Source organism: Tamandua tetradactyla, chromosome 14 (genome assembly GCF_023851605.1).
Source record: "Tamandua tetradactyla isolate mTamTet1 chromosome 14, mTamTet1.pri, whole genome shotgun sequence".
Classification (NCBI taxonomy): domain Eukaryota; kingdom Metazoa; phylum Chordata; class Mammalia; order Pilosa; family Myrmecophagidae; genus Tamandua; species Tamandua tetradactyla.
Window position 1 is genome coordinate 54,422,235 of NC_135340.1, and position 13,089 is coordinate 54,435,323.

General features: G+C 39.5%; 1 protein-coding gene across 4 annotated transcripts in view; it reads right to left on the minus strand.

Moving 5' to 3' along the window:
- The window catches only part of INO80 (INO80 complex ATPase subunit), a 208,662-nt gene that overhangs the window by 76,881 nt on the left and 118,692 nt on the right, over positions 1 to 13,089 (minus strand). For all 4 annotated transcript variants that reach the window (XM_077127478.1, XM_077127477.1, XM_077127475.1 and 1 more), the window contains exons 22-24: positions 7,231 to 7,298; positions 6,445 to 6,538; positions 5,478 to 5,649 (exon numbers count right to left, since the gene is read on the minus strand). In XM_077127478.1, coding sequence (XP_076983593.1) covers positions 5,478 to 5,649; positions 6,445 to 6,538; positions 7,231 to 7,298 — 334 coding nt within the window. The remainder of the gene's footprint in view (positions 1 to 5,477; positions 5,650 to 6,444; positions 6,539 to 7,230; positions 7,299 to 13,089) is intronic.

Sequence of the window (13,089 nt, forward strand, 5' to 3'; positions counted from 1 at the left end):
AAATACTTCGTAGACCCTAATAACAGGGAACAAGTCATTCCAGGAATGAAATGCCATAAATTACAAAGTACAGGCATGATGAATTTATCCCAAACAAAACATACTGAAAAAGAACCCAAGATGCTATATTTAAAATTAGTTGAAGAATTCAAACACTATAACGGTTAATTATTACATTTAAGTGTCAGAACGACTGTCTATATTTGATGGGTTGTCTTTATTTAAAAAAGGCAATTTTTGTCAACTATATATATATTTTTGTTCTCCAATTCATTTATTCCCACTTTAATCTCTGTTATTTCTCTTCTATTTGCTTTGGGGTTAGCTTGCTATTCTTTCTCTATTCCTCTAGGTGAAAAACAGTTAAGTCCTTGATTTTTGCTCTTTCTTCTTTTTTAATATAGGCATTTTGAGCAATAAATTTCCCTCTCAGCACTACCTTTGCTGCATCCCATAAGTTCTAACATGTTGTATTCTCATTTTCATTCATCTCCAGATAGTCATATTGATTTCCCTTGCAATTTTGTCTTTGACCCTCTGATTGTCTAAGAATGTGTTATTTAATCTCCATTTATCTGTGAAAGTTCTGGTTCTTTGGTGGTTCTTGATTTTCAGCTTCATTCCATTGTGGTCAGATAAAGTGCTTTTAATGATTTCAATCTTATTATATTTATTAAAACCTGTTTTATGCCCCAATATATGAGCTATCCTGGAGAACGTTACATGAACACTACAGAAGAATGTAGTGTTATTCTACATACATTAGAATAATAACAAATTATACCTGGTGTTTTGGGATGCAACAATCTCTATATGTCTGTTAGATCTAATTCATTTATCACATTGTTTAGGTTCTCTATTTCCTTACTGATTTTCTGTCTGCTTGTTCCATCTATTGAAGTCTCCCACTATTATTGTTGAAATATCTATTGTTCTTTTCAGTTTAGCCAATATTTGCCTTAAGTTCTTTGGAGCTACTTGATTGGGTGCATAAACATTTATGACACTTCTTGGTGAATTGTCCCTTTTAATAATACGTAGTGTCCCTCATGATGTCTTTGCATGTAAGTCTATTTTGTCTGATATTAGTATAGCTACTTCTTTCTTCGGTTACAGCTTGCATATGTGTCTTTTTCCACCCTTTCACTTTCAATCTATTTGCATCCTTGGGTCTAAGATGCATCTCTTGTAAACAAGATATAGATGGGTCGTATATTTAAACTCATTCTGCCAATCTGTATCTTTTAATTTGTGAGTTTAGTCATTAACATACAAAGTTATTACTGAAAAGTCTTGAATCTACCATCTTATCCTTCAGTTTTTATTTGTTAGATCTACGTATATTTTTTCCTTTCTCTCTTTTCACCCTTTAAATTACCCCGATAAATACTCTTCAATTCAGTGCCTTCCTCCAGACCTCTCTCCTGTCTTTTTTTTTCCAAACCCACAGAACTCCCTTTAGCATTTCTCTGTCTCTGAAAATTTTAATCTCTCCCTCACTTTTGAGGACAACTTGACTGGATAAAGAATTCTTGGCTAGAAATTTTTCTCTTCTAGAATCTTAAATATATTATACCACTGCCTTCTCGCCACTATGGTGCCTGTTGTATAGTCCCAACTTAGTCTTATATGCTTCTCTTCTATGTTGTGAATCACTTTTCTCTAGCTGCTTTCAGGATTTTCTGCTCCTCTTCCGCATTTGACAGTCTGGTTAAGTATGTGTCTCAGATTGGGTCTATTTGGATTTATTCTATTTGGAGTTTGTTGGGCCTCTTTGATTAGCATAATTATGTCCTTTATAAGGGTTAGAAAGTTTTCCCTAATTATCTCCTCAAATATCACCCTATCCCTTTACTATTCTCTTATCTTTCCTTCTGGGACACCAATAATTCTTATACTTATGTACTTCATGCTGTTCATCATTTCTGTGAGATCCAATTCAAATTTTTCCATCTTTTTTTTGCAATGTTCTTTTGCACGTTCAAATTCAGGTGTCCTGTCCTGTAGTTCACTTATTCTTTCTTCTGTGTCTTGAAATCCATTGCTGTGTACCTGTAGCCTATTTTTAATGTGTTTTACAGTATTTTTCATTTCCATAAGATCTGCTATTTCTCTATTTATTCTTTTTAATTCTTTTTTTATGCTCTTCTACTGTCTTCTTGATATCCTTTTATGTCTTTAGTCAACCCACTGAGCTTATTTAGGTTTGTATCAACATCTTTAATTAGTTTTACCAAATTCTGCATCTTCTCCAGTGTTTTGATCTGGTCATTTGGCTGGGCCATTATTTTCTTGCATCTTTATATCCTTGTGACTTTCTGCTGATTTTCTGCTGACTTCAAGACATTTGATTAACTTCATAATGTTATTTTGAAAAGTTGATCTCCCTTACTCATTTAAGGTTTAGTATATGCTTGGGTTTGCACTGAAGGTTTCCTTTTGCATTTGGTTTGTCAGTAATTTCCCGTCAAACCACATGTAGGAGGTGCAGCTCTAATTTAAGATCAGTGAAAAGGTAGGCAGAAAGGCAGTTTGCCAGACTGCACTTTCCACATCTTCCCAGCAGATGGTGTTCTTGGGCCACCACTTCCCCTCAGGCCCAACTTTTCCACTAAGACAGCAAGGTGGGCCAGGACCCAACCAGGTGCAAATCCAGTCAAGGTTGCAGGTCTTGGTGCATGCTGAAAGCCATCAACTCCAGGGTTGGGGGTTGCGCCATGTGATCTTAAGCAGAGAATCTACTTGATGGGTCTGGTGGGTGCCAGGCTCCTGCTTGGAATGACCTTGGGCTGTGGGATTGAGTATTTCAACTACCTCTGCCCACAGCCAGCCCAGGAGTGCCTGGCAGTGTGGTGCAGCTCACTACCTTATCCCTGCCCCTCTGCCCATGCATACCATGAATGTTCCGGGCCTCCATGGAGGAAAGACAGAAGCAGCGGGACCCTGGGAGCCTCTTTCTTACTAGCTAATTATCAGATCAGATCACCACTATGTTGTCCCTCCTTCCTAGGGGAGGGACCCCAGTTTCAGACAAAACAGACACCCACAGCAGCCTGCTTCAGGGGTGGGGAGTAGGTACTGTGTTCAGCAAGATGTCTGTGTGTAAGTATACTGTGTGCTGGCTTCTGGGATCCCCATGGGAGCTCCCAGTTGTGGAGTAAGAGGGAAGATCTCTCAAGGTGGTATGGAGATGGGAGTGCTAGAGCACATGGCTCCTCTGGCACCCACTCAGGTTTGCGCATTGCTGTCCGCCCCAGCTGTGGTCACAACTGGGTAGACTCACCCTATCCTCTCAATGATAATTTCACCGTATTTTTATCCAGGACCTCCTTATATAATGTAGAAGTCCCTCTCTAGTCACTTGTACCCTAGAACCACTATCTTGGTCATTTTTCTGTCACTTCTCTAGTTGTTCCATAGAGCAGGGATGAAACTTAGACTATCCTATTCTGCCATCTTCTATGAGCTAGTCTCTGTTCATCAAATCATGGTAACTGGGAGCTGTGCCTAATAGTTCAGCTTCTCTTCTTTATAAGAGCTGTTTTAGGTACTGGCAAGTCCAAACTCCACAGTGGAGGCCTCAAGCTGGGAAAGTCAATGAAGGTTTCGATGAATTCCCCAACCATATATTATTTTAAAGCTGCAAAGTTGTTGGATTAGAGTATGCTATGAAATTTGGAATCTGGTTTTGACATGTGGAGATTTGCTAACATTTTAAGTATCCTGAGTTTAAACCTTTGCTTTATACTCTTAATTGATGAACTTTGGAAATCTGTTCTGAAATTTCCTTCTACACTCTTATATAAAACAGACAACGCCTAGGTTGTCTAAAGAAAAAAATCTTAAAGTCCAGAGAAAACAATGTAAGAAACAACACGTAGGGTGACAGCTATATTCTAAGAAAGCTATTCTTGGTTGGTAGTGGGTAGTTCTGATTTTTTCAATCCTACTTATCTTTATTTATGCTATCTTTAAAAATCAGGGATATAACAAGCATGTACCAGAAAATATTAGGCAGAAATGGACGTTAGTCATTAACAACATATCAAGGCACCCTGCAATGGACACATGGATGGTTCTCTGATCAGCTTCTGGACTTCCCTTTCATATTCAGAAAGTGAGATTCTTTTTGAAATCCTCAAAGGACAGTTTTTTTCTTTTCTTATTATTGAGCCTATCTCCAGGGTCCAAAAAGTACATGGACCATCAGAAAAGCTTGAGAAACCAACCAGGAAAATACAAGAGAAGGAAGTCATATGGACTAACCAGTGTATAGGGAGCAAATATCACATTCAGCCAAAGAATGTCCTGAATTTAATAACAGTTAACTAGAAAACTAACAACCCATTAAATTTACCAGAGGATACAAGGAAAAAAAGAAGACACTGTCCAAGTTTCTAAACTTTTAATCTAGTTGAAGGGCTATACCGTACAGACTAATTATCACTCCTCTTCTCAAAACTCTCCAGAGTTACCTAGCTCATTGAGAATGAAAGCCAAACCCTTAAACAATAAGCTCCAAGGCCCCACCTGTTCTGGACTTATATCTATGGCCTCATTTCCTTGCACTCTTTCCCACACCTACTCTGTACTGGCCAATAATTTATGAAAAAAGTGTTCAACATAATTATTTTTCATGGACATGCAATATATAACAATGAGATCTTACTAGCAATTCATAAAAATTGCTAAAATTAAAAGGACTGACAATTTCAGGCATTGGAGAGGATGTAGAACAACTACAAATCTCACACATTATTGGAGGTAGTGTAAATCTGTAAAACTACATTGGAAAAATGTTTGGCAGCAGCTGCTACATCAAAATATAAACCTACTTGATAATCAAGTAAAATATTTCAGGATACAGACCCCAAAGAAATTAGTGCTTATATACACCAAAAGACATGTACAAGAATGTATAAAGCAGTTTCATTCAAAACAGCTCCAAACTGGAAACAACCATAAATGTCCACCAACTATAGAAGAGATAAATGGTTTATTCAGATAGTGAAATATTACATAGCAATAAAAAAGAATAAAATAGGCTATATGCAACATGGATGAATCTCTAAGACATAATACTGAGTAAAAGAAGCCAGACACAAAAGAATACATATTGGATAATTCCATTTACATGAAGTTCAAAAACAGATAAAAATAATCTATGATTACAGAAGTCAAGTGATTATCTCTATTTGTTTTGAAGTAGAGTGGGAAGGGGCCTGAAGGAAACTTCTGGGGTGCTGGAAATATCCCCTACCTTGGTCTAGATGACTATTACACAGGTGTATTCGTAGGTATAAATTCACAGAGCTGTACACTGAAGATCTGCGTACTTCACTATATATAAAGGATAACTCAATACACTGCACCCACTCCTCTGAGACCTTTTTGGCACCATCAGGTCATCATTTACTGTATTATTACATTTATAGATTCAAAGAAAAGGGAGAATTTATGCTAAATTAATTGCTTACCTTTAACAAAGGGCAGCTGCAAAGGTTGGGAAAGGAGAGTGGAAAATTAACCCCAAGAAGGAAATCCTTGTTTCTCAGATATCTCTGCTGGCTCTCCCCTTCTGGCTCTCCCCAGGAGCGTAGCTGATGGAGCCTGTAGGAGGCTTTCAGAGACAGGAAAAGAGCTAACCATCTGAAACAAACCACATCAGACATGCTTATTCAGTGCTCCATGGAGGTTTGAGGGTCGTTCATAGCAGCAAGGAACCTTCCAAGGGTTGTATCTCATTAATATATCTCTTTTGTGAATACTGAACATTTTGCAAACAGCTGATTCTTTCCTACTTTCAGATAAAGTCATATCATCATTTCATTCTGCAAATTCTATCTTGGCATGACTTTGTTTGCTACTATGAAAACTAAAATCCTCCGTAAAGCTCCACTCAGTATTATAAAATACTCAACTCTATCCAAAAACTCTATCATAAAAACATCCTCATATTAGGGAAAGAGCCTTTGCTAGAAGTTAATAGTTATATCAATACAACAATATGAAGTAATAAATATAGACAAGTTAAGGTCATTATGCCACAGAATAAGACTGTAGGATTAAGTTGCCCAGAACAACACTTAAGACAGGTTGTACCAAAATCACCACTAACTGATTGAAGTACCGGCCACCAATTGCCCTGCAGTTGCCAATGAAACAAAAGACATTAATTAGGAACTAGAGGACTCATGGTAACATATGGGAGAGGAACCCAAAATGTTTTTCTCTAAGGTTTATCACGATGCATCATAAAATTATTAAACGATCAAAACGAAATTTACTAATCTCTTATAAATAACAAATTTTGTTCTTAACAATAGAATAAGAGGCTCTCTAAAGCAATATACCATAATATTAAGTATTTAATTTCACAGTATTCAACAGTCATCCCTGTTTATTTCCAACTACTCTCTCATTAAACATGAGAAAACTTCTCACCTAGCCAAAAGTCCCTGAAGCATGAGGTTTGCCATTTCTGCTGGAGATACATCAATAAATCGAAGGAAAGAGAAACAGCTTTCTTCATTAACACCTACAACATCAAAGGACAAAGTTAATCCCAATAGCAAACCAAGCGATTACATTCAAAGCATGTTGAACTACTGTATTTTGACTCAGAAATCCAAAGACTTATTTATATTCTTAAGATTCCAACTTGATGGAAGTTAGGGTCATATATTTGTACTGCAATGACGTGATACAGAATATATGGGACACAGTGAAGCTGCTTCTTCAATTACCTTCAGGATTTCTGATTTCTTGGCTAACTGCCTTCTCTTTTTTTCACACCAGGACAAAGAAAAGGAAAGAAGAGAGGGGCAGAGGTGAAAGATCTTTGACCTTGACCTCAATGCTCAAAATTGAGTAGCTTCTTCTTCTTAGGCTAAGGAGGGAACTAAGTCCTTAGTTAAAATAAGAGTCCTTCAGTGACTTTGTCAAGTTTCCAGGGTAAGAAATACTTAAGAAGTTGCAGGTGTAAAATAAAGATGTGGAAGGTTAATGCAATTATTTTCTATTGATCCCCCTGCCCTTCCCCCCACCCCCCATTATAGTCCCAAACTGTAGCGCCTATAGATGAAGATGACTAACTTGTTTCAATCTTATTAAGACTTTATAAAGGCCTTGCACACTGGCATAACTAGTATAGTTCCAAGTCAGTCACTCAAAAACAAAGGTATGGTAAATCCTTCACCTATTTTCTTCCCTAAATATCAAGACACTTACCTTTTCTGCGGAAGAGAGACTGCTGGATATGGTCTGGTGCAAATGGAGAAAGAAGAACTCTTAACCACCTGCAAAGTAAACAAAGTAAACCAAAACCCAAATATATAAATATAAGGAAGTTAACTAGGCTGAAGTTTCCAAATCAAAGAGAATCTTTTAGATGTGAAACTGTTTCTACTTTTGTTGTCATATTACCAAACTAAAATTATGGCATAAATGTCAGAACGTCATAAGTACTTAATAAAGGTCTAAGGACATAATTTCAGCTCTGTTAAGTTACCATATGTGATATTAAACAAAAAACCATACAGCTCTGGCCCATTTCCCTGTTCATCTAGTTAAGTATCAGCCTGGTGCTATCACAGACAAAAACTTTAAAAATAAACCCAACAGACTTAGAGATACATAGAAGTTAGAGATGGGTGAATGGTTAGCTAATGAGGTTGAACTTAAATGTAAGGGAATAGACAGAAGTGAAGGCAGTTCTCTAGTGGGTCTATAAGTAATATCATCCTTCAATAAGTAATATTGAAGGTAAACATGATTGAAAGGGGTTGTATAGACCTACATGTCCCACTGCTTAACACTAGAAATAAAAGTAAGTTCTTGCAAGAACTACTTCAAAGGTATAATTTGTGTACAAAGAGTGTTTTAAATCCAGGATAAAGGGGGAAAACTGCTATTGCATGCTATAGGCTATGTCTGACAGGAAAACATTAGCAGTGACACAGCAACAGCAGGGTTAAATAATGGGAGGAGGGACAAGAGTTAAGGGGAGGTTTAAATTTCCTATTTGGTGAGTGTGTATTTACTAGTCATCTTTCTCTTGGGAACAATGAAATTCTCTAAAATTGAGAGTGTTGACAGACTGTTGACTTTGGACATTATACATGGTACCTAATGAATGAAGGTGGCTGAAGGATGGACTGACTGAGAATTAGATTGGTGAACAACAGTGTATACATATAATTAAATATTGTGCTACAAAAAGGAACAAAGTCGTAAGGCTTGCAACCATGTAAATGAACCTGTGAGACGTCTGGTGAGGCAAAAAAAGCAAAAACAAAAGAATAAGTATTGTATGGTTTCCTTTAGAAAATGCTTATAAGAAAATAGGGGCCTAGACTGTAAGCTCTTACAGCAGACCCATTTAGTCCGGTGTGGTAGTCATTATTTCTGGATTCTGAAAGTCTCTTTTATATATGTATAACCTGGTATAATAGAGATGAGAACGAAGCTGATCAGGTCGGGATTAAGTAATTTGGAATACAGGGGTAAGGAAGACATCTATATTTCAGAACTGCACCTACTCTTTGAGACCAAAGGAATAAAGGTTTATTTTGTCTGGAACCTAAATTTTTTTTAGCACATAATCTAACTCAACCTGGGTGGATAGTTCATTTGAACAACTGAAACACAGGGAGCGCAGAATAAGAATGAGGGCCTTTAATCCTGTATACCTTACTGTAATGCCAGATACATCCTAGAATACATTAAGCAGATAATCAAAAAGTATTGGCAAAGTCCCTTGAGGGATGGGAAAAAAACATATGGAACTACTAAACTTTACCACTGGGAAAATCCCTTATAGTGTGTCAAACATTAGGGACACCCACATTAAAAGGCCATACCCTTGATCTTGAGGCTTACTCTTATGAAGCTTATGCTTGTAGTAAAGAAGATTAGCCTACCTATAGGTATGTCTAAGGGTTACTTCTAGGGGACTTCTTTTGTTGCTCAGATGTGGCCTCACTCTCTCTAAGCCCAATGCTGCAAGTAAAATCACTGCCTCCCTCGACTACATGGGACATGACATCCAGAGGTGGAAGTCTCCCTGGTGGCGTAACCAGGGATGAGTCTGGCCCTCGTACCATGGTATCAACAACTCCATCCTGACCAAAACAGGGAAAAGGAGTATAACTAATAAACTTTAAATTGCTGAGAGAGTTCAAATAGTATGGAGAGGATACGCTGGAGGTCACTATTTCTCAAGCTTCAGTTAGACATTGCTACCTACCAAAACTTGTCAAACCCCAACCAGGACCTTTTCAGCCAATCTAAAAAACACCTAGGGCAATATGTAAGATTCTACAAAATTTCCATGCACTAGGGTAACTTTCCAGAAACCTACAACCTCCAGATGGGTCCTTGGACAAGTCCTGAAACCTAGAGGGGCCAGCCTCTCCAAAACATCAGCCAGGGAAAAAAAAAATCAGCTAGTTTCATCTCTCTACCCATATTACTGACAGCCCCTTACAACATAAAAAAAGTGAGAATGGCCATAGACCAAATACCCCTAAAGAATGGGATAGAAAGATCAAAGGTAATGGTGGAGTTATACAGAGAAGGTAGGGTTTAACAAACAAATATGACTGCTGAATCCTTCAATTGATATTTCTTTTAGTCTCCAGTATCTTAGAGCAGGTAGAAGTAGAAACCTAAAATTGTGGAATTGTAACCTGAAATCTGTTCTACAACTAACTGCTGTGCTATGCTTTGAAATTTATTGCTTTTTTGAATATATTTTTCACCAAAAAAGAAAAAAAAATTGATTGTGATAGTAAATTATTTATTCCTTCTAGCCTCCTATGTTCTGGAGTAGCTGAAAAATCTGGGATGATAGTACTGTGCCCATGGCAAACTTTGGGTTCTCTCCTGTAACCACTTGTTGAAGAGTGCTTTGAGAACTATTGCTTTTTTCTTTCTTTGCTTTATATATATGTTATATTATACAATTAAAAAGTTTAAAAAAAACCCACTTTGTCAAAAAAGGTGAAGAGGCAGCCAACTCAAAGGAAGAAAATACTTGAAAATCACACATTGGAACACAGTCTAATTAAAAAATAGTCTGATTAAAAGTAAAAAAATTAAAAAATAGTCTAATAAATAGACACAAGGAGAGTGCCAAGATGGCGGCTTAGCAAGGTGTGGGATTTAGTTTTGTCCTCCAGAGCAGCTACTAAATAGCCAGGAACAGTACAGAACAACTGTTGGGGCCATGTCAGTGACCAGACAAACAGCGTATACCAGTATGGACCACCTGGACTGGCTGTGAGCCCACCCAAAACCATGAGTTCCTCAAGCCGTGGCAACCAGTGCCCCTCCCACACAGGCTGCTTCCCAGAGGGGAAGGGACTTTACAAGCTGAGCACAACTAAGCTCCAATCGTGGAATTAATTCACAAATTCTAACTACTCAAAATAGGCCCCCAGCTCAGCTGAACCTCTAGTCAAAGTGGAGGTTGCTGATTTTTGCCCTGGCGCAAAGGGGGCAGGGCTGACAGAAAAAGAAAAAAGAAAAAAAGAAACAGTGTTTTCTTTTGATTGGATAGCACATAATACTTGAAAAGGCCTGGGCCCTGAAGAAAGGAGGGGGCACATAGGACCTGAAGACACACAAAGCAACATATCAACTTAAGCTCTTGATTGGCAAACCCGAGGAATGGGGGGGCCCTGTTCTGCAAAGGATTTTTCTCTTTCTTTTTTGTGGCTGTGTTTCTATGGCTTGACTGCCTTTGGATACAGCTGCAAGGCTTCTCAGGCTCCAACTGCCCCAGTCACAGGCAGAATTAAGCTTGTCTGAGAGCTTGTCTGAAGCCTGTGTCTTCCCCAGGAGAGGGGTGGTACCCAGGCTCAGGTGAATTTCCTCCCTCAAGGAATTCAGACACTAGGGTCTGGAAAAGTTAAATGATTAGAGCCAGCCTACAACCTCTCCTCTGTCTCAAACATGCTGCCAGCAGGGAGAGTCTGCTGAGCTTAAAGGTACCATATCACCTTAGGCTGGTAGGATCCGCAGGCAGAAAAGCACCACAGACTGGGCAGGATAGGAAAAACGCAGAGTCCAGAGGCTTCACAGGAAAGTCTTTCAATCTGCTGGGTCTCACCCTCAGGGAAAACTGATGCAGGTGACTCCTCCTGAGAGGAGGCCAGTTTGATCTAGGAAAATCTGGCTGGCGTCTATAACTAAGTAGACCCTTCTAAGTGGAGGGGAAAAGGCACTATACACGCAGGGCAAGAAACAAGAAAACAAGAACTGAAAAATTCTGATCTGTTAAACAAAACCTAAGCTACTGATCCAGAATAAGCTGAACTGAATGCCAAAGAACAGACAGACAAAAAAGTCAACCAGCAAGAAAATCCTAGGTAAAAGAAGTAAAAACAATCTCCAGAATAAATTAATTAAGGTAAATGCCTAGATGCCAGCAAAAAATAACTAATCACACTAGGAAAACCGAAGATATGGCCCAGTCAAAGGAACAAACCAACAATTCAAATGAGATACAGGAGTTGAAATAATTAATTCAGAATGTTCAAACAGACATGGAAAACCTCATCAAAATAAAATCAATGAATTGAGGGAGGATACAAAGAAAGCAAAGAATGAACAAAAAGAAAAACCTGAAAGTCTGAAAAACCAAATCACAGAACTTATGGGAATGAAAGGCACAGCAGAAGAGATGAAAAAAACAATGGAAACCTACAATGTCAGATTTCAAGAAGCAGAAGAGAAGATTAGTGAACTAGAGGACAGATCATCTGAAATCTGACAAAGCAAAAGAAAATATAGGGAAAAATATGAGCAAGGACGTAGGAAACTGACAACATGAAACGCATGAATATACGTGTTGGGGTTGTCCCAGGAGAAGAGAAGGGAAAAGGAGGAAAAAAACTAATGGAAGAAATTATCACTGAAAATTTCCAAACTTTTATGAAATACTTAAAAGTACAGATCCAAGAAATGCAGCATACATCAAACAGAACAGATCCAAACAGACATACTCCAAGACACTATTCAGAATGTCAGATGTCAAAGAGAAAGAGAGGCATTGAGAAGATGGTGGCTTAGTAAGAGGCGCGGATCTTGGTTTCTTCTCCAGGACAGCTACTAGGGGAGTAGAAACGATACAGAACAGCGCCCAAAGCCACAACAGAGATAAAAAAGACAGCGTACCCCATCCTGGAACAGCTGGCTGGCTGAGAGAAGCCGCTCGGGTGAGATCGCCGAGGCGCGCGGGCTTCACCGGGCGGGGCAGCAAGCGGCCGGACTAACTCCCTTCCCCCTTCCCGGGCCGGCTGGGAGAATTGGAGAGGCGGTCCCCTGAAACCACGGCGGCTGGTGCCCACACCATGCGCGGCCCCCCGGACCAACTGAGAGAATTGGATCGGAAATCCCCAGGCCACGGAGAACGGTGACGGGCGGGGGAGGCACCTTCCAAACCCGTGACTCCCTGGGAACATGCACTCTCCCGGGCGGGCCGCTGCCGCTGGCGCCCTCCCGCCACGCTTGACGCCCGGGCCGACTAGGAAATTCGGACGGGCGCTTTCCCGGGCTACGGCGGCCAGCAACCCTCCCTGCGTTCGGACCCCGGGCCGGCTAGAACTCTTCCAAGTCGCTTCGGCTAGCGAACCTCCCGGACGGCGAGAGTTTTCCAAAGTTAAAGGTCCCACAGCACCTTTTACTGGTGGGACCCGCAGTCAAACGTGTGCCACGAGCGCCACCTACTGGGCAGGATAAGAAAAACAGAACCCAGAGATTTCACAGAAAAATCTTCCAAACTTTTGGATCCAATACCCAGGGAAATCTGTCTAAATGCGCAGACGCCAACAGAAGATAACGGATCACGCTCAAATAATTGAAAATATGGCACAGTCAAAGGAACAAACCAATAGTTCAAATGAGATACAGGAGCTGAGACAACTAGTGCTGAATATACGAACAGAAATGGAAAACCTCTTCAAAAACGAAATCGATAAATTGAGGGAGGACATGAAGAAGACATGGGCTGAACATAAAGAAGAAATAGAAAAACTGAAAAAACAAATCACAGAACTTATGGAAGTGAAGGACAAAGCAGAAAAG